This window comes from Esox lucius, chromosome 19 (assembly GCF_011004845.1).
Source record: "Esox lucius isolate fEsoLuc1 chromosome 19, fEsoLuc1.pri, whole genome shotgun sequence".
Classification (NCBI taxonomy): Eukaryota; Metazoa; Chordata; class Actinopteri; order Esociformes; family Esocidae; genus Esox; species Esox lucius.
This window is the reverse complement of record NC_047587.1, coordinates 7430137-7452679: the sequence shown is the minus strand read 5'-3', so window position 1 is coordinate 7452679 and position 22543 is coordinate 7430137. Positions and strand designations below refer to the sequence as shown.

At 44.0% G+C, this 22543-nt stretch overlaps 1 protein-coding gene across 9 annotated transcripts in view; it reads left to right on the top strand.

Moving 5' to 3' along the window:
• nav2b (neuron navigator 2b) overlaps nt 1–22543 on the top strand; it is a 94887-nt gene that overhangs the window by 14570 nt on the left and 57774 nt on the right. For 3 of the 9 annotated variants that reach the window (XM_034288503.1, XM_034288502.1, XM_013138793.4), the window contains exons 1-7: nt 7158–8596; nt 17873–17990; nt 18657–18709; nt 20063–20135; nt 20264–20594; nt 20928–21002; nt 22243–22373. In XM_034288503.1, the coding sequence (XP_034144394.1) occupies nt 8357–8596; nt 17873–17990; nt 18657–18709; nt 20063–20135; nt 20264–20594; nt 20928–21002; nt 22243–22373 (1021 nt within the window). In that variant the 5' untranslated portion in view covers nt 7158–8356. Of the gene's footprint in view, nt 1–7153; nt 8597–17872; nt 17991–18656; nt 18710–20062; nt 20136–20263; nt 20595–20927; nt 21003–22242; nt 22374–22543 lie in introns of those variants that run through there. The other 6 variants (XM_034288499.1, XM_034288498.1, XM_034288497.1 and 3 more) reach the window with 5 other exon arrangements.

Sequence of the window (22543 nt, the reverse complement as noted above, 5' to 3'; positions counted from 1 at the left end):
TAACACTGTATCACAGATCTGTCCACGTAATACTTTATCACAGGTTGGTCCATGTAACACTGTATCACAGATCTGTCCACGTAATACTTTATCACAGGTTGGTCCATGTAACACTGTATCACAGGCCTGTCCACATAATACTTTATCACAGGTTGGTCCATGTAATACTGTATCACAGGCCTGTCCACATAATACTTTATCACAGGTCTGTCCATGTAACACTGTATCACAGATCTGTCCACGTAATACTTTATCACAGGTTGGTCCATGTAACACTGTATCACAGATCTGTCCACGTAATACTTTATCACAGGTTGGTCCATGTAACACTGTATCACAGGCCTGTCCACATAATACTTTATCACAGGTTGGTCCATGTAATACTGTATCACAGGCCTGTCCACATAATACTTTATCACAGGTCTGTCCATGTAACACTGTATCACAGGCCTGTCCACGTAATACTTTATCACAGGTCGGTCCATGTAATACTGTATCACAGGCCTGTCCACGTAATACTTTATCACAGGTGTGTCCATGTAATACTGTATCACAGGCCTGTCCACGTAATACTTTATCACAGGTGTGTCCATGTAATACTGTATCACAGGCCTGTCCACTTAATACTGTCACAGGCCTGTCCACTTAATACTGTCACAGGTCTGTCCATGTAATACTGTATCACAGGTCTGTCCATGTAATACTGTATCACAGGCCTGTCCACTTAATACTGTCACAGGCCTGTCCACGTAATACTGTCACAGGTCTGTCCATGTAATAATGTCACAGGTCTGTCCATGTAATACTATCACAGGTCTGTCCATGTAAGACTGTCACAGGTCTGTCCATGTAATACTGTCTCAGGTCTGTCCATGTAAGACGGTCACAGGTCTGTCCATGTAATACTGTATCACAGGTCGGTCCATGTAACACTGTATCACAGGTCTGTCCATGTAACACTGTATCACAGGTCTGTCCATGTAAAACTCTATATCACAGGTCTGTCCATGTAACACTGTATCACAGGTCTGTCCATGTAACACTGTATCACAGGTCTGTCCATGTAAAACTATATATCACAGGTCTGTCCATGTAACACTGTATCACAGGTCTGTCCATGTAACACTGTATCACAGGTCTGTCCATGTAATACTGTATCACAGGTCTGTCCATGTAACACTGTATCACGGGTCTGTCCATGTAATACTGTATCACAGGTCTGTCCATGTAATACTATATATCACAGGTCTGTCCATGTAATACTATATATCACAGGTCTGACCATGTAATAAGCAGGGAGTCAGTGGATAGAAGGGGAGACGAGAGAAGACCGGAGAATGATTGGAAGACAGAACAGGGTGGTGATGTCATTACAACCTGAACGGCAGTTCCTTCTAAGAAGCTCTAGTGTGTACTGTAGTAGAAGGGATTCTTATCTCCCCCTTACCTCACGTTCAGTGTCTCCCCACCCCTCTCCTTGCCCCCCCCCCCCTTTCCCTCTCCCTTTCTCTTTCTTTCTCCCTGCTTGGGAGGTGAAAGGAGCTCAGGCTGTAGATGAATAAATGAGTGAGTGTGTGAGGAGACTACTGGCTGAGGACATCATGGTGATGTGTTTTCAAAGGGCAGCCCCCCCCCCCAGGACTTTGCAGTGCTAAATAATAGAGCAGGCCCCTGGGATGCTCCGGAACCAACAGTCTGGTGAGTCTGGGGAAGGACACCAGGTCTGGTTCTCAGACATCCAGTACTCTGACTGCATTTTACTGGCTGTCTGGCTGTCTGATCTCTGAGCTCTACAGGAGGTTGAGTGTGTGCATCTGTGTGAATGTTTTATGTGTCATTGCATTATTTAAGTTGTTATTTTAGTGGGGTGTTTTAGTGCATTATTCAAGTAGTTGTTTTAAGGGGCGCTAGAATGAAAGCCAGGAAGGGTGATTGAAAAACCTGGTTAACCAAAGTGTACTTAAACACTGAAACTGTATTCCTCCAGCAGTAGTGCAGTGAATGGGACCTTTGTGTAAAACCAGCCCTGTGTGGAATTGCTGTTTAACCCAAGGAACCGGTCAGTCCTACTCACTTAACATCACGCAAGGACGTTAACGGGCACACAGCCTGGTGAAGAACCAGGTGTACACTGGTCTATCCTTCGCAACCAGCTGGATTCTAACACAAGGAACCAAAAACAGAGTTACATTTTTGTCACATGTATCAACTTATCAGGCCATTTTAACGTAGATATGTAGAACATGGAGATAGAAATAGCAGTTTACTGGGGGGGGGGGGGGTAATAGGAGTACTGCCCCTTCCTTTCAACCCGGTACACATTTGGGCTTACTGTTGGCTGTGGATCTGATTATTTCAGGACCGTGTCCGTCACGTTCAACGGTCCACGCCACCAGGAACAGTGCACTGTAGTCCAGGCCACTGTTCACCATCCGCTGGGAAAACATGTTTACTGTGCATCATTCAAAAGGACACTGTAAGCACGCACGTTTATTTACATGGCGCAATTCATACATAGAAGCAAGTCAATGTGCTTTACAAAGAATACAAATATAAATAGGAAAAAAACACAAAATAGAATAAAACATACTTGAATGAAAACACATCAAATAGAATAACATTGAAGTGGTGCCCAAGCTTCAGAGCTCAATCACAGGCACGCAAAAAGAGAAGTGCTTTTAACCTGGATTTAAATATTGATATGTTTGGGGCACGTCTACGATCGTCTGGAAACGTATTCCAGCTGTATGCAGCATAACTGCTAAACGCAGCTTCACCATGTTTAGTTTGGACTCTGGGCTCTACTAGTTGACCTGAGCCAATGGATCTAAGAGCCTTACTCAGTGTACTGTAGGCAACTTCCTACACCTAATGCAGTGATGTTTCTTACAGTGCTCTTACACTCTTCAGTCATTCTGTTAGGATTATGTACAATAGTGTGATCATAATCAGTTTAACAAAGTATAACAAAATAATAAAAAAAAAAAGAATAAACACATAGCAGAATGAGGACTTTTATTCAAAAGTCGGACAGAAAAACCAAAGATCCCTAAAAGGTTGGATCGGCAGCCAACGACCAATCCAGTAAAGAAAGAGTGTCACCGACCTGGCAATGTTGCCCACTTCTCTGGCCAGGGGAAGGATTAGTGGATGCTGCCCCCTTCTGGGGTTTTTAGGTAGTGTAGTCATGACAGTGATGACCGATAGTTGTGAAAAACAGTCAGCCTCACCGTGTCACCTGGAGGACCTGGCAACTGGAGCGCCTTGACTGGGTAAAGCAGTTAGACAAGTTCGCTCAGCAGCCAGAGTTGCGTGGCGGGAGTATGCAAATGTATCCACACACTACTTGAAGCCTTTTGGAAAACAGCTTCGGTTGAATTATGTTCATGTAAATGCCCTGTTCTTACTTGACCTCTAGAATATATTTTAAGCACTGCCCATTTCATAACAGCCTGATGTGTCACCATGGTCGTGGTCTAACTGACCACCAACTGAATCGCTGAACGACTCCTCGTCATCTTTTCCTGCCAAATTTGGTCTTCTTGTAAAAGAGGCACACCACAGTCCGAGCATACCGAGTTAGCTCAACATTATTACGTATTACCTAGTCGATTTTTGGATGATGACAGAAGATATTCTCAGATCTGTGTAATATCTGTCCAACCAATGATATTTTATGTTTTGTGTGTTTCCTGCCATTACTGTTATGACCGGTTTTAGTAGTGACTGTGGTGAGTGCATGTTGGAGATGATGGACGACAACTTCCAGGTTTCTGAACAGCATCGGTGAATACTCTGGAACGTTCCCGGCCTTTGGGCGACTATGAAAATCGTGTCTTTTACAGTTGACCGGTTTTACCTTATGTGTTCCTGGTCTTTAACATCTTTCACAGTCCACGTGAATGACCCAAAGCTAGCCTGGGTACCAGTATGCTTCTCCCATCGTTCTGTGCGCTATGTGTGTCTTGCGTGGATTAAACAAGAGCACAACCAGATTTGAGACCAGGCCAGCTCAACCTACCTCTGCCCTGTTGTCCTCATCAAAAAGCTTCCCTGTGTTTCATGACAGCGGGTGAGTTGTAAGGTTTACCAGAAGCGGTGATATCTGATTCTGTAGCTGTCCTCACACCTCTACCTCCTGTTGCCCCGTGGCCTCTCTCACACCACCTCCGTCACCTCCTGGTTTATTTATATACCCGTGATATCAACAGGACATTGACGACACTCCTCACCGTAGAAGCTTTCCTGGCTGGTGTTTTGATCGGAACCAGTCCGGGAAGGAGTCCAGACCTAAATGCACTGGTCTCTGGGGTGTGAAACCTGGTGTGGGGAAGTTATTTGTGTAACATGTCAGTCACCTGCGTCAAACTAATCCAAGATAACCCACAAAGGTGTCGTTTCAGTGGCCGGTGAATCCAAGTGGGCAGAATCTAGGAAAGGAGGTGGACAAAGCCATGCACAAGCCGGCAAGATCCTATTGGGTTATATTGGTTCCATGTTCTAGCATGTTTCTGTTCAGGAAACACCTGCTCTGTGAAGTGTGATAGTGTAAAAAGTAAAACAGTTCACCCTGCCCTGAACAAAGCACTCCTCTCTGTTCGTAACAGATTCATAGGACAAGACAACTGTTTTGATATCAGATCTTTGATAGATCTGAAGAAAGTGGAAATGGCCCAAATGTCAGCCCTGTTCCACCTTGCTTCAACCACTGGGCTGTCTTCTAGTCTAAAATGAAATACTTGCTTAGCAGTGCGTTTGTCAACTTCTCATAGGTTGCTCAGTCTGGTTCAGAGCTACAACTAGACGGGAAAGCATCTGAGAACCACAGCCGAATTCCTGTGGCGGGTCTTCACCGTCTCGGCCTTGGCCACGTGTGTGTGTGCGTGCGTGTGCGTGCTTGCACGCGTGCGCGACCACTGTAAGTGGATTGGGGTGTTGGAGGATGCAGGACAGGTGGTGCACGGGACCTGTCCGTGTCACTTACTGCACCGAGCTCCATCCATTCAGACATTAATCTCTCATGTTATTCCACTCTGCCTCAGAGATTGTCTCTGTCACACTATCAGAGTGGCCCGTTTCTGTTCGCTGATCTACATCCGAAGCAGTCTCCTGTATGAACACTGAAGGCTTCTCTTGAAAGATCCCCCTCCAGACCCTGCCAATGCCCTGGACCTTGGCCAGACGAGGACAGATGTATCCCTGGCTCTATCTAGTTAGTTCTCAAACGCCATCAGTTTGTCAGACTTATTGGTGCTAAATAACATGCTGTGTGCCAGAGGGAAGGGCAGTATGGGATTACACTACACATGGGGTCCCGTGCTTCCTCCTTAATGTGGTTATACGGAAACACAGCCGTAGTAGCTTAATCAGCAGCTCTCTTCGACCTCAGACACTCACAGTGGAAGAGCAGGGGGCATAACCGCGTCTTCTCTTTCAGCACTGGCTCTCTCTCTCTCCAAAAATGTCACCTCTCGCCTGTCTCCGTGCCTGGAGAAAATATCTTTACAAACCAAAAGATGATTATCACCCGCCATCCTCATGATCTGTGGGGATACTTGATGGTTTGGTGGTTAAAACATCATATAGCCCTTCTTGTTAGAGCTCCTGACGCCGAGCAGGCCTGCAGATTAGCCAAGACGACAGAACAATTACGGCGCGACAGGGTACCGGTGAATAGAAGGCCATCAGAGAGGAGCTGAGCTACGGAGGCGACACCGAGCCCTGAGCGACTGATCCAGTGGTGGTAGCACCATCCGGCCCTGCTGCCCTCTGAGCCGCTAAGGGGATTTGACTGCTGACTGGGCACTCATCTGGTAATCTAATCATGGGATTTTCATGAAAGTGGAATAAACAGTGTTGTCAGTGTGCCTTTAGATGCCTTATGCCACATTCCAAACCCCAAATGCCCTGGGTCAGACTGGATGGTGACCTCTGACTTATGATGTCGTTTTAGTGATGGTGGCATTCTCTCTGTTAGATTGTGGTTATTTATGTTCTGATGTAGGAGGCTTAGGCCACCACATTCACAGAGTCAGATGTAATCAATGTACTATAAATCGGCAGACATTAGCAGGCAGCATGTGTGTTTAACTCAGAACAGACTGCTGGCGTGGAGATGTCCTCCAGGATTAGTACATCCCTCCATGTGTTGCTCCCTGCCAGAGACGAGGGTTCAAAACCCTCTCCACCTATCACTTCTGTGTTTCTACATACCCTGTCTAACTCTGATTCAATAAAATCTGAAAATCATTTCTGATTTTAAGCATTTTATTTGATGGTGAAGCTAGGGATATACTACATTTTCTATTGCTATAAATACACGTATCTCATAGGCTTGAATGTATGATGAAATATTAAATTAACGTTATCCATTCCCCTCAAAGGCCAAATATCAACTAAGGCCAAATATCTAGAAAATGTTTGACGTTCAATGACATTGAGCTTGTATAATCTGAACACCGATAACTGGCCTATGAGTCCCATTTACTATTTCAGGAGTTTGTGGTTATCCCAATTGATCAGTGGATGAGCCTGTGGTTTCTTCATGTTAGAGGACTTGTGGAGAACTGTGACTTTTGCTCTTTCAGGCAGGGAGGACAGAGTGTCTGTACAGAGGCCCATGAAAAAGGCTTTGTGTTGACACGTGGCCAAAGGGAGTTGTGTTTGACTTGCACCGGCAGGGATTACAGGTTTCAGCCCACCGGCCGGAGGAACTGCTGGCCACAGCACTATTTGAAACCTCACAAAGCTTCTGCCGGGGCCCTGAATAATAACCCACATCCCAGTCTCGGTCTGCTGAATAAAGTTTATTTGACATTGACAAATAGCTGTACAGACTGACAAAAAAACAACATAGAAAAGCACCTGACAAGCTCATATTTATTATAACGCTCATTTGTATCAAAGTTATTGGTGCTCGGTCTATTTGCTGGTCTGGCACAGTTGAGTTCAAGCTGTGGGGAGCATAATATAAAACCTGGATGGGGGGGGGGGGGGGGGGGGGGGGGGGGGGGGGGGGGGGGGGGGGGGGGGGGCATTAGAACTGGAGCCCCTCCTTTACTGCATAGATCAGCAGAACTCTGATCTCCCTTATACAGCAGCCAGGGCATTGGGCCAATTAGAACAACATGCTCATAGTGTCAGGGCCCCTCTCTCCCACTTCACATTATCAATGTGCACTTATTAGAGAGAGAGAGAGAGAGGGCAGAAAGAGAGAGAGAGAGTGAGTGTTGGTGATACTGTGTCATGTGATGATTGCATTGGACTGCCAGACTGTCTGGCCATTGACTCCCTGACAAGCTGAGGAAGAGATAGGACCGTATGTCCCTCCAAGCTGCCACCCAATGGAATTTAGTCTTTAGAGTCTATAAGACCCATCCAATGACTGCCTGCCTGCCTTGCCCAGCAGAGCTGTAATCTCTTCGAGCTACTTGTGGCATCCAGAGCTGTTCCTTCACCGTGCTTCTGACGTCTTCCTCTCTGTGTTACTCGACCTGTTCTGAGACTTGGCTTTCATTCACCATTTGGCTAATGAAGCACTCGTCCTGTGGTCACTAATGAAGCAGGCATCCAAGGTCCGCTATTGAAGTAGGCATCCAGGATGGACTAATGAAGCAGTCGTGAATGAGGGCCTAATGAAGCAAGTGTCCAGGGGCACTAATGAAGCAGTCATCCTGCGGTCACTAATGAAGCAGACTTCCAGGGGGACTAATTAAGGTTTCCTGAGGACCTAATGATGTAAGCATCCAGGGGTCACTAATGAAGCAGGAGGGACTAATGAAGCAGGCTCCCGGGGGGACTAATGAAGCAGGCTCCCAGGGGGGACTAATGAAGCAGTTATCCAGGGGGGAATAAAGGATCAGGCGTCCAAGGGGGATTAATGAAGCAGCCGTCCAGTGAGAACTGATGAAGCAGGCGTCCAGGGGTAGGACTGAAGCAGGCATCCACAGGGAGCAGTGAAGCCGGTGTCCACGAGGAGCAGTGAAGCAGGTGTCCAGGGGTAGCAGTGAAGCAGGTGTCTGCTCTACTGTATGGAACGCGTTGGGATGGATGGTTCCAGAATCTTGTTAAATCCCCAAAAATGATATGACTTGGCAGCTTGTCAGAGGGAGTCGTTCTCATCGAGTGGTTTGCTTTTGGACCTATGCGTGTGCTGAGTGCAGTACCACACAAACCTTTTTGCAGTATACATGCAGGAGGCTGAGCTAGCCAGCTGTGGAGCCTCTGTGTGACTGGTGCTTTGGCCAACCCTCTTAGAAAAGCATTTGACAGGGAGGGAAAGACAGGGAGCGATTCAGAGAGACGGAGGGAGTTTGTGTGTGGAGTGGTTTCGGGAGAAGTGCTCTGAAAGCGGAAGATGCCAGGCATTCTGGTCGCCTCTAAGATGAAGTCCGGATTACCCAAACCAGTGCACAGCGCCTTGCCCATTCCTCAGCTACAAAACCACGCCGGGTCAAGGACCTCCAGCCCTCACAGGGCTAGCCACCTCCGACACATCCCCCTGAAAGCCACTCATCGGCAGGGAGAGGAAAAGGGAACCCTGACCCCCACCAAAAGCCTCTCAACTACTGAGGAGAGAAGCCAACAGGATCCTCAGGTTAGCCAACTGCTTTTCTCTTTACACGTCTCTATTATGTACTAAAACCACGACTGGAGTAGGGAGTTACACCATAATCTCTGCACCTGTTCTGTACCCAGTAAACGGTATTGGCATTTGAGCTGTGAAACTGTCGTTGTGTGCAGTTAATCAGCAGCAGGTGCTGTTTATGCTGGTGTACATAAGCTAATGGATCTGAGATGTAATGGTTAATGGCGTGCCCTTGGTGCTGTGAACATATGCCACAGGTTAACGCATCAATCAAATGTTGTCGTGCTAGGGAAAGAGGAGGCGTTAATTCTCTAATCAGATGGTAATTCGGAAAGCTATCCTAGTGGAAGCTATCGTGTGGAGTTGAATACACATAGGTGTTTCATTGTGAGGCATTTGTCTTTTCTTAAATGATCCTTTCAGGCATTCTATGCTCTATAGGACAGGAGAGTGGTGACTGATAGATCACAGAGTTTTACTGAAAGAGCAGCGGGTGGGATTTGAACCCATGCTGCAGCAGGACGTGTGGCCCGGGGGGCAGCGGATCAGACTGCTGGAACACCCTGGGACACGTGGGGCTTTTTCTTTTTTCAATAGTTAGAAATGTGTGAGGATTGAATGCTCTGCATGTCTGAGTCTTTCAAACTCCCTAGTTAGAAGGTAGCATACTGAGGCTGCAGTGAAAATAGAAAACCACTGCTGACTTTGGACATAATGGCAATTGCTGGTTTGGGTCTTTCTGGTGGTTTAGTGCTGGATAGGAAAGAGAGAGCACGGGGGATGGAGAGACAGAACGGGAGACAGAAAGACAGATAGAGAGAGAGAGAGAGAGAGAAAGAAAGAAGTGCAAGAGGAGTCTAATTCCCCTTACGTTTGCCCATGTGAGATAAAGATAGATGGGCTTACAAATCTCTTCACACCTGCTCTGGTTGATTTCTTTGAGGTGCAGTAGGCTTATACTATTTGAAAAGGCTTGGATTAAACACATACATAGAATATATCCAGGGGCGGACTGGGTCATGAATAATCAGCCCTGGCACTTTAGCCAGACCAGTCCACATCACCCCGCCCACTCAACCACATCCCGCCATCTCAAGATTTAGCGTTAAAAATGTTAGTTTTCTTTTATTTACTAAGATTTCATTTCATTTCTTTTATGACCTAACATTCTACATGATTATTGCAAACAATCATAAAATGATTTCCTTTGTGCTTGTAGCATTTTAATGGTCATCAGTGCATTTAAATATATATATATACTTTGTATCTACTTTTGTTTGGTCTTGTTAGTCTTGTTTCAAGGAGTTACAAATAGTTCTTGTTGTAGAATTTAACTACTTTGTAGGATTTGTCAACTTTGACACTAAAGGCATCAAATAACATAAACCTTAACTAAAACATGCTTTCTAAAAAGCTTTTCACTGAGATACTAGTTTACTAGTTCCTCTGTAATATCGATTCAAATGTAATTTTTTCTTCAGTTGTTCATGCAGCTCGCCTTTGAACATAATGTGATCTTTTTAACTTCTTCAAAGTACGATTTTCCCATACTTTAGCCCCCTCATACTCTGAACCTTGAAGCCACTTCCACTATGTTTCTTCATTGCAACACTCTAATCAGGGACATATTTAGAGCTGGGACACCAGTTGGGTGCATCATATGAATTATTATTTTCCTTCACAGGTAGGGTAAATACTTTTTCACATTACTGTACTAGGAGGTGGGTAGACTGTGTCACTAAATTGACAAAAAAAAAAAAAATTCACGCAGAGTTGCCAGACTGTGTATTTTATAAGTATATTTAGGTATTAAAGTAGAGTTCTAAGGTATCCTCTTACTTTTAAACCTGAAGGTTCAGGCTCAGTTCAGTTGAAATACTAGAAAAAACTGAATAAAAAGACTAACAAGGGATTCAAACACAAGTCGATATTTTACAATGTTACTAAGCATCAGTGATGATTCAGTCAGTTGTATTTAACTGCATTAAAACTAAATTCCAGGGTATTTCTCAAATATCACAATTGCATCAATTGTATTCCTCTGCATAAATAATCAAACTCTGAGCAAACATCAATGGCCACGCACAGGTGATAATATTATAACATTTACATGAATTATAAGAATACAATTTTGTATTGATATCAGTGATGTAGTGGTTAAAGAAGATAGGTAGTTTGTCAAGTGTGTCGCTGTGTTGTTAGCGTTTTCTATGCATTTTAATGTGGATATAAATCTATATTTATTGATAAGATTAGTAAAAGCTTTTGTCTAGTGAACCCACATCAGCTCAAGCCCCATGTTTGGGAACCACTGTCCTAACCATTCTCTCTGCTTATTCTTTTTCAACCTCAGCTTCACAACTCTTGGTAGCATGCTGAAGTCCGACTCCATTCACGTTCTTCGTCAAAATTCTAGCTGGCCAATATAGCCAGAGACTTTCATAGAATTACTGCAATAGAAACCTTTGTCAGCAAATAAGCTAAGCAGATGACTGATTGACATGTACACTGAACACAAATATAAATTGTTGCAATATGCAACTATTTCTAGGATTTTACTGAGTTCTAGTTCTTATATGGGTATTAGTGAAAACAAGGCCATAATCTAGGAAAAACAATTAAAGCATTTTGCAGTTGCTCACTGGTCAGAAAGCGGTTCTGCACCAATGCCTGATAGAGAAGTTCCGAATAATAAGAAGAAAAATAGAATTACTTGTTCCCAAAAAATAGCTAAATCAGAGACTTCTTACCTATTCTAATGTTAGCTTATGGTTCCTGGTTGCTAGCTATATATAACTAGTCCAAGTCTTCTTTCGCTTCTTTGCAGTTTTTGTAGTGTGTGCTGTAGTAGACAAGGGAGGAATTGGCAGTTTGTCTCTAGCTGGTCTCTAGCTGCCATTATATTTTCTTACAGTAAGCAACATTTGCTCCCTATGGCATACCTATACTATATACACCAATCAGGCATAACATTATGACCATCTGCCTAATATTGTGTAGGTCCCCCTTTTGTTGCCAAAACAGCATGGACCCATCCAGGCATGGACTCCACCAGACCTCTGAAGGTGTGCTGTGGTATCTGGCACCAAGACGTTAGCAGCAGACCCTTTAAGTCCTGTAAGTTACGAGGTGGGGCCTCCAAAGATCAGACCTTTATCCATCACATCCCACAGATGCTCGATTGGATTGAGATCTGGGGAATCAACACCTTGAACTTGTTGCTCATCTGTTGGATCAGACCAAACGGGCCAGCCTTCACTCTCCACGTGCATCAGTGAGCCTTGGCCTCCCATGACGCCGGTTCACTGCTTTTCCTTCCTTGGACCACTTTTGATAGGTACTGACCAGTGCAGACCGGGAACACCCCACAAGGGCTGCAGTTCTGGAGATGCTCTGACCCAGTCATCTAGTCATTACATTTGGCACTTGTCAAAGTCGCTCATATCCTTACGCTTGCCCATTTCTCATGCTCAACTTTGAGGACATAATGTTCACTTGCTGCCTATTATATCCGACCCACTGACAGGTGCCATGATTACGAGATTATCAATGTTGTTCACTTCACCTGTCAGTGGTCATAATGCTATGGCTGAGGTAAAATGCACTTTCGCAAAAAAACCAAAGGAGGAAGGCCCGCCTTGCAGAAGGCGATTGGCTGTAACGCCCGTCTCACAAAAGGTGATTGGCTGGAACAGGATTGCTGAAACAGAAATGGCTGGAAAGTAGTGGCCACTCAAAAATGATATATCGACATTCCACTGGCACTGAACGGTCAGTGTTGCTAAACAACTAGAAGGCCTCATTAGCTTACACAACATGTTGATAGTGGATAAAAAACCATGTTCTAGTGAAGAAACCTAGAGAGGACCCAGGCTCAGAGGGGTGACCAGTCCTCTTCTGGCTGTGCCGGGTGAGATATTAAGAGTCCAATTGGAATAATTAATACATTTCTCTGGGCTAAATCCAGAGGCTATTTGATTTTAGACTAGGTCAGAAGTATGACCAGGTGGACAAGGACAGGGACAGCAACGGGCCCCCCAAACCAGGTACTCCGCAGGTGTGGACCAGGACCTCATCTCCTCCTAAAATTTAAAACTGTAGGAAACTGAGAAAAGTTACAAGTGCATTCCTCATATCCCCCAGCACAATAATATAGCAGCGTAACACCTTGGAACTGAGACGGGGGGGGTCCAGCAACACTGTGGCCCTACCCGGGGGAGGCCCCGGACAGGGCCCAACAGGCAGGAAATCAATCCACCCACATTGCCAGGGATCAACCAAAGGGACACCCACCAACCGCAACCCCACTGAATATTTCTAGTCTTTTATTTCAGCTCATAAAACATTTTACAAACACTTTACAAGATGTGTCTATATTTTTGTTCAGTATATACAGTGCATTCAGAAAGTATTCAGACCCCTTCACTTTTTCAAAATGTTGTTACATTACCACCTAATTCTAAAATGTATTAAAATAAATAAAAAATATTGTATCAATCTATACTCAAAACCCCATATTGACTTAATATGCTTGGTCATTACAGGATAGAGTGTAAATAGAAGAAAATCTATTAAACAATTTTAGAATAAGGTAGTGATGTAACAAGGTGGAGATAGTGAAGGGGTCTGAATACTTTACAAATGCCTGTATTTACAGAACTGTACCGAGATGTACATTTACATTTGTTTCATTAGCTGAGGCTTTTATCCAAACTCCACACTAAGCAAAATTATCTGAAATTCAACATCTTTTCAACCAGAAATATTCATTTTCAATGTCCTGTTCTTAAAGGTTAAGCCTCTTACATCAGTGACTGTATACAATCCTGTTTACTGTCCCATCTGAAAGACAGCGCCCCTGTGCAAGGGAATGTCCCCTTCACCGCCCTGGGATTTGATCTTTAGACCAGAGGGAAGAGTGTCCCACACTGTCCCTTCAACTCCACTTCCAGCAGCCACCAGGCACTGACCAGGACCGACCCTGCTGGGCTTCAGAGGAGAGCAAGCGGAGGGGCTTCGGGGTGCAATGGTGCTGGCCACTCGGTTTCAGTTGAATGGTCACACAAACAACAGTGCCTGTTTAAAGCTGCGCGTCCGTTTAGCTGGCTCGTGCCGTGTGTAGCTTACAGTCGTAGTTCTCAATGTCAGGCCTCCAGACCAGGAGTCCTGCTGGTTTTCATTTTAGCCCTCTAATAAGTGACTAGTTTTGACAAGGCAATTGCAGTTGTCTACTAGTCAGAATAGAAAACTAAAAGTGTTTGTGGTCCCCAGGTATGGAGTGGAGGCCCCCTGGCCTATACCATAATGTACTGTATGTAGTCGGCTTAACCCACTGTCCCAGCAGACAGGCTGCAGTAGCTGATATTCTCCTTCATGTGGTCGGGAGGATTTAATGCACGGCTGCGTGGCCTCTCATTACACTGTTAGTGAGCAGCGGCCAGGGGTTTTTCTCCAGTGCTTTATTTGGAGGAGCTGTGCTGCTCTGTGGCTCAGTGTGCCCCACACTTCAATCCACTTCTCAGTAGAGTGCACAGTTTGCGGAGCTGTGGGCCAGGTGGAGAGAAGAGAAGAGGAAATGGGAACACACAGGCATAGATTCATATTGTCTTATTTCCTGTTTCTTGGCATACCCTAATGTTGTACATATGGTGAAAGGGTAGAAAGAATAGACCCCTTTGTGGGGTTAGTAAATCATGGAATAATGAAGAGTTAGCCTAGCCAGTGTGGTATTTTGTGGTGGAGAAATATGGCTTCTGCAATGAGGTGAGGTAAATGGTATTGGACGTTTGCAATTGGGGTGGGTAAATGTTTTACATATTGCGAAATGTTGGACAAACGGCTGCCAGATCATAGTCATGAACATCCCAGATATTTTCTGACTGAAAGCACACAATGTAGATCAGGAAAACTGAATATTTTTTGCGATGATTACATACACAACACCAAAGGTTTGAAATGGTGAGTAATGCTTTGCAAAATTATTTTTTTTAAATGCACGATCAATTGTAACCTCTCTCTCTCTCTCATACTGGCTGGATACAACAAACACCAGAGATGCTTTTATAAATCAGTTACCAATGCAATTACAACTGTAAACATAGTTTCATACTATTCATTCATGGTTTCAAAGCTCTCGCTTTATAATCTTGAATAACAATGACTCTATTTCAGAATGGAGCGGTCATTATTTTAGATACTTTTTAAAAAGTAGGTGTCGGAGGTTTTTCGGACAATGGGCTGGAACTCAGCTGTCCCCGTATCAAGGGGAGGCTGACTCCACCATTGGGGTAGTGTCGTGGTAAATGCTGTAGCTGTGTTTCGTTAGTCATAGTCAGAGCAGGGTTTTATCTACTGAAGTCAGCCTGAGGTGTTAGTGTCAAACTCTTAACACTCAGCATTTCTATGCAAATCCCACTACAGCAACTTACTGCTGATCGGAGAAAACATTAAAGCAACCTGTGCTGTCCTTCACAAATACACCCTTGCTGTTGTTTATCTTTATGACCTTAAATGGTGTCCATTTCTCCAAACCATCTTTCTCTGCCAGGCTACATTCCATTGTTCACACTGAGCACTACACTACACGAGTCACCTGTTGTGTTTTGTCATTCAAACCCACCGATTATCTTACAGGGATTTTCTGCCCGATTTAAGCTCTTTCTTTGGTCTTTAACCCTCTAACGACTCCCTCTAAACCCCTGCTTCTAAAAGCACGAAGACCCTCTGTGGATCTGGATAATCTTGCTATAACCATGATAATCTCATAAACATTTGGGGTGAACAGTTCACTGTTTGCAGTCAGTCAGACAGACTAAATCTATATGACTGAGGTTTTAAAATGTATGTGCCTGATGACTCAAATGGAGATCTTGCACTGCCCGACTATTCACTAAAATGTCAGTCCGAGATTACTTCTTCCATTGCAGTTATTTTGGAATTGCCATACTGAATGGGTATTTATACAAAACAATGTGATTTCCAGTGGTTCTAAACGGGACCCGTACGTTGGCAGGAATAGGAGATGACGCTTCCCTATTTAGACAATGCCCATCTGTTTTCACTGACAAGAAAGTACAGATGAGTGGAAATCTGACAGGCATAGGGAGACATTAGTCAATTTGCACACTACATGGGCATATGACTACCGACCAAAATCCATCTGTTCTATTTTGGTTTCCGTTCTGTGTGGCTGTGGTCTTACCTTCACGTTTCTGAAATCACATACAGGGTTTGGTCGTTTTTACATCAAGATCAAATTCAGGGGTCGTATTCACAAAACATTTTATCTTACCACTAGGAGAACTCCTAAACTAAAAGATCCTAGCTAAGGGCTTCCTCTTAAAACCGATTCACTACCAACTTTTACTAAGGAATGGGGAGAAGACTTAAGCTAAGAGAAAGGGCGGGGTTGACCCCGTTGCTATGGATGATGTCGTGTTCCTTGAACAAGCTTACTTACTATGCCCCACAATGATTGGCTGATAGGGGTGGGATCTCTGTCAGTGAATTCATCATAGCAATACGTAGAAGGATGTGCCATGTAGCCATATATTGAAATAAATAAATAAAAATAAAAATGTAGGGTGTCACTGATTAAACATGAAACCAAAAATTCATATACTAACTAGTCAAGACATGTTCAGCTAATTGTCAGCTTTCTTACATGTCTGGCAGCTCGTCAAGAAATGCGTTAATCTTTTAATGGTGCAATAATTCAAAAAACAATTATGTCCCATATATAGCACCAACTACACCGGGTGGCCGAGCTATTGCCATGAAGTCGGCTTTGTTTTTTTTTGTAGTTGGCCAACATCGTTTGGAAACCGAATGATTTTTCGGACGATATGGGGTCTGGGGAGGGCATTTATTGTTTGATGTAATCTACTGACAGATGACAGATATACCTAGTTCGTCTGCGGGGCATAGCAGTATTTTACCTGTAGCCAAGTAGTGTAGAGTTGTCACAACCTTGATGTCCGATGTTATTGGGTTGTTTCTGTTTTTTGGTGAAGTATGCATCCCTGACTATCTCTTCTATGATCATAATACCCTTGCGATTAAGGCGACACCTTGTTAAAAGCTCAGTCCTAAATCCTAAAAGGGCTGCTTGCCGGTGTTTTGCCAAAAACATCCCCCGGCCCATTGCTGCGACTTGTTTGCTTGTTGAGAGGACAGTTCATCCTACATATTTCACTGATATTCGTAGCAAAAATCTAAACGCAGCCTAACATGTTCATCATAGGCTGCGTTTCATAAGATTTTTTAAGGCAGGTTGATCGCGTGGGAAGGCACTGTCTGCAGTTTTCTGTTGGCTATTTGTTTCTAGTGTATTACTATAAACAAATCGTTGGCAAAATCGGTAATATCTCCCATTTTTTATTCCAATAGCGTTTTCTGAAGTGTAAGGGTAATAATTCAGCCGTCATTGCTCTAAAATGTTTATTTCATTTTATAAATTATATTTATAATGTGCTCCTATTGCAACTGTAGAGTCAAATTAGGATAAGACTTATTCTTGCCTGCTCTGTAGTATCACAAAAAGTATTTGACTGTAGTCACAATTTGAAGCCAGTTGGGGTGTAATTTCGGCAAAGCCATTATATTGCCTGCCGAAATAAATCCCCCACCCCCAAACTGTCTTAAAATTGTGACTACAGTCAAATACTTTTTGTGGGATACTAGGTGGTCAACATGAGCTACCAAAATGAGAATTGAGGCAATTGAATGGCCTTGCCGAAATTACCCCCATCTACTTGTGGCCTTAAGATGTTTTGTGAATATGGCCCCAGACTTGTTGCTGAGAAGAAAAAAAACATCTGTGGGTGTGGCTTTGCGATTGGCCAGAGTGAGTTGCCCAACACAAGTGAAAAATGGACATCTGCAAATTGTTCTGAATCTATAAAAGATATAAAACAGAAAACAATTCATTGCATAAGTATTTTTTGTTTATGTATTTCCCCCCTTTATTCAATATTTGGTGTAGGAACCATTGGCAGCAATTAGAGCGATGAGTCTGACTGAATAGGTCTCTTCCATCTTTGCACATCAGGACATATGTCAATTTCTTCATCAAGTTGGATGGGAACCTGTGGTGAACAGCAACTCTTTTCACATAATCTCAGTTGAATTAAGGTCCAGCCTTTGACTGGGCCACTCAAGGACATTCACAGACTTGTCCCAAAGCCACACCATTTATTGTCTTGGCAGTAATTGAAGGTCTGTGTGATTATGCAAATTGGTTGTAATTTCTGTCACTTGCATTTCTTCGTAATATCTGTTGAGCAGATTTACACAGACTGGGCCAACCATTATTTAGTGAAGTCAGGCCACAAGCGACTGATCAAGGACTTGCAGCAAGATTTGACAGATGGGGTGCTGCTGGCTGAGATCATACAGGTTGTCGGTAAGGACTCTGCAATTCCATAAATATATTTCATGTTTCTGCATTCATGTATTTGTTTTTATTTCCTTTTCCCATGACAATGCAATGACGACACCAAACCTGTCTTTTCTGTGTAATAACTACTATTATATATAGTTATAATACAGTATCGCCTAATATTACCATGATATCGTTAATATGATGTTACAGTGCCCTCTGTCTTCTTTGGTCTCTGAATCATTGGCCCCCATGGACAACTTAATGGAGAGAGTTGGAGGGATCTTTAGGTTAGAAGGGGGGCTTTTTAATCAGTTTTTCCTGCTTTGAAAGTCAGGAACTATATTCCATCTCTGCTTTTAGCTTCCAGGGTGAATGAGCGGTTGAGCGGCGAAAGCCTGTCATTATTTCCTGTGTGTCTATACTGTACATCATGTTTAAGTGGAGTGAATAAATGTAAGGTGTGGTTAGTTGAAGCTAAATGGGGATCGTTGTGGTGATATTTGACTGGGACGGTATCAGGTGCAAAATACGTCTGGTTCCCGTGGTTATGCTAAATCCTTACTGTTTTTGATAGAGACTGGCATCTTCTATCTGATTTATTACTGTCCCGGGATAAAATAGGATGTGCTACTTCAGCACAAAAATATTTCACTTAATTTTCTTTCTCTTTGAATTTTTCCTTTCCAGCAAACGAGAAGATAGAAGACATCAATGGCTTTCCAAAGAGTCGGACTCAAATGGTGAGGTCTCTGTGTTTAGCCCTGTAACACAGGAGAACCAGTCTTCACCCGCTGAAACGGTGACCCCTACACATTATCATAGTCTAGATAATGACCTGTCACGTGTGATTATTGTGAAAACACCACCAGCTCACCCTTCCTAAATCTGAAATCTTCAAGATGAGTGAAAGCCCCCCGGTGGCATCTGGTTCTTTCTCCAGTATTTCCTGTAAGAGAATGGCCAGGCCTTTCTGATCATGCCCTGCTAACACAGTGGGAAGGCTGTGGATAGGCACTAAATACCCTGGTATCCCACCAAGGGCCATCTGCCACCCAAACAAACCTCTTGCCTACTTTAGACTGAACCAATCTTGCCTGTATCCACATACCAATCCATGGATCTATGTGTTAAACATCTGCTCACATGGATCTTGGCCTAGTTGAAATAATTCTGATGGTCCAAGCAAATTCTAATAGGATTGGATTAATCTATTTTAGTAATTCTGTAGCCCATCTCTTTCTCTTTCACGGTTGGTTGCTTTCAGGGGAAGTCTAATCTGTAATCTGTATTTGTACAGTATGTGAAAATTTTCAGGAAATGAAGCCATTTTTCCGTTACCAAACTTAACATTTTGAAACTACAGTATATCTACCTCTCCTCTGACTCTACCTGACTCACCACTCAGTATAATATATCTTCCTCTCCTCTGACTCTACCTGACTCACCACTCAGTATAATATATCTTCCTCTCCTCTGACTCTACCTGACTCACACCTCAGTATAATACAGTATATATACCTCTCCTCTGACTCTACCTGACTCACACCTAAGTATAATACAGTATATCTACCTCTCCTCTGACTCTACCTGACTCACACCTCAGTATAATACAGTATATCTACCTCTCCTCTGACTCTACCTGACTCACACCTCAGTATAATACAGTATATCTACCTCTCTGACTCCAGCTGACACACTTCCCAGTGTAATACATTATATCCATCAATCCTCTGACTCCAGCTGACTCTACCACCGGCTCACTACCACCCACCTACGGTTAACAACAGACTCAATATTTGTACAGTGGTTTTTCTCTTGTGGTGGGCCAGCAACTGAGAAAAAGTGGTTATTATGTCCATAATGAGTAGTTCTGTGAATGGCAGTCTTTCAGTAAGCCATGTTAGCTCAAACACAACTTTCTGTAATGAAACACATTGCTTTTAGTGAGATGTAATGTGATGTGAATCAGTTTCGACTAAGATTATTCTATTGGTCAAGGTCTTTCTGTTGAATAATCATTGGCTGGTAAGTCTTTCTGTCCTTTGGTTAATGTATGACCCTAACTGCGTCGCTCATAGTTCCTTTCCCCCCAGGTTGAGAACATCGATACCTGCCTTGGTTTCCTGGCAGCCAAAGGTGTGAACATTCAGGGGCTCTGTGCAGAGGGTAGGTCAAGACATTGGCCCCGTATCTGCTGCTCGCAGGACAGCATGAAACATGTCCATGTTAGATGAAGCTGTGGAGGGGAAAACTGTCCCAAGGTACCAACCACCTCTTCGCTCCTCTCTTTGCAGAGATCCGTAATGGAAACCTGAAGGCCATCCTGGGTCTGTTCTTCAGCTTGTCCCGTTACAAGCAGCAGCAGCAGAAGGTCCTGAAGCAGCAGGTCTCTCACCCAGAGCACAGCCCCCAGCCTGGACATAGCCCCCATGGGTCCCCGGCCCCTGGAAATAGTCCCCATGGGTCCTTGGCCCCTGGACATATTCCCCATGGGTCCCCGGCTCCTGGAAATAGTCCCCATGGGTCCCTGGCCCCTGGACATATTCCCCATGGGTCCCTGGCCCCTCTTCACACCCACAGCTCCATGGCACCAGTACATAAGACAGCGTCAGATGTACTGTCCAGGTACAGTACCGTGTAGCAAATCAACCGTCAGTTTCAGTACATAGCAAGAGATCCCTTGGGTGGAGGAACTTAGATTTAGTGGTTATTTAGGAGTAACCAGTCGCCCCTTTTAACAGTCTCTTCTAATATGCACATTTGAATATGAATATATCGTTCATACCGGTTGCTTCTCAAAGTTTGAATTTATGTGGCCATCTTCATCCCAAGTCTGTGATTTTCTTTGCTTTCCATACCTTATTAAAGTTTCTGTTATCCTCTTGGTCTCATTACAGCTACTTCCTGACCTTTGTCTAACATTATTTCTACCTATCTTTCACTTTTTCCTTCATGCAGTCTATCATCCAAGGCCTCGTCTTCTACTCAAAGTAGAGGGCTGAAGTTCTCTGTGGCTCACAGAAAGTCCTCTAGGTCAGCTGTCATGCTGCATGTCTCAAACTCTCCTTCTCCCATTTGATCTTTCTCTTGTTTCTCTCACTTCTTGTTGTTTAGTTTTTCTCCCTGTTTCTTGCTCTTTCACTGTCGTTCTCAGTGTCCCTCTCACTCACCCTCCCTCTAAATCACAGTCACTGCATGCTGCAATCCACTCACACTGTAGATCGGCAAGTTCTCCCAAATGAATGTCATGTGGTGTGTTCCTCTGACTACTTTTACGCATCACCACTTTAGTCTGGTGTGTCTGCTGTGTGCATGGTTTACTAGACTGGAGCTGCGTACTTACTGAAAGCCTTGTTTGACTGTATGTGTGGCATTTTATCGGTTAGAAACGTTTTCAGCCTTACTCGGCTTAAGGAAACACAGTAGCACCACCTTCTGGAATAAGTGTGCAACCACAGGAGTCTTTCTGAGATTGTTTTCCAAATTTTACCTGTACATAGTGTATGTTTAAGACTGACTCACCAAGTCCTGCAAACCCAGAGTCAGTCAGTATTATGTGTGTTCTCTAACAGCAGCTGTCATGCCTTGTCCCATCCACTGGGAAGGGAGTATCTGTGTAATGTGTCTGTGCTACATTACGCGTAGTGAACTAGTATAATCAGTGTTTGTCACGCAAGTATGATTGTTATTTAGGTTCTGGCCTTCGGTGGTATTTAAGGGTTCCCTGGCAACGAACACAGAGAGTGTCAGACTTGTAGTCATCCAATAACAGTTTCAAACCGCCGGTCACTGTTTTCTTTAGATAGTCAAGAGTACCATCTGTAGATGCTCTACAAATGAAGTCTCCCCAAAATGCATGCCTGTTGAATACACCTGTGGCAAAGAAATGGGTAAACCCTAACCCACGGTCTACTGCCTATCAATAACATTTCAGTTAACTATTTACTAAAACTAACCCTAACTTTACACCACATCCTATCCCTAACCACAACAATTTCCCTAAACCTTATCCCTAACACATATCGTAAACCTAACCTTAACCTTAGCAAATATTCCCTTCGTTTTGAGTAGTTTGTTGACAGTATGAATATCGGTAGAGCATGTGCAGATGGTACTGTTTGATTGGCCACAGAATGAACCTGCCGACAGTTTTAAACAAATACGCTGACAGCTCCTTGAAATATTATTTAGTTCCCTTAAAAACACTGGTATTTAGAGTGTTTGTGTGGTTGAGTGCTAACCGATCCTGTCGCTGTTCCCCTGTGGCCCCTAGGCTGCCTGGGCCCCCCATGCGGGCCCCTGCGTCAGGCAGCGAGGGAAAGAACCCCAGGGTCTCCAGCAGCAACCGCCGCAGCCAGAGCTTCAACCACCATGACAAGCCCAAGCCCTCCAACGGTGACCGGGGTAAGTGACCGTGCACAAGGGGCTAAAGCATGTGGTCCTGGAGGCAGAATTCGTTCAGAAATCAGTGTGTGGTTACAACAGAGAAATATAGGACCACTTTTCTACTGGATTCAGAGCAGTTGTGACTGTCACGCAGACCGATGTCTGTGTGCACTGCTTGACTTGGGCCA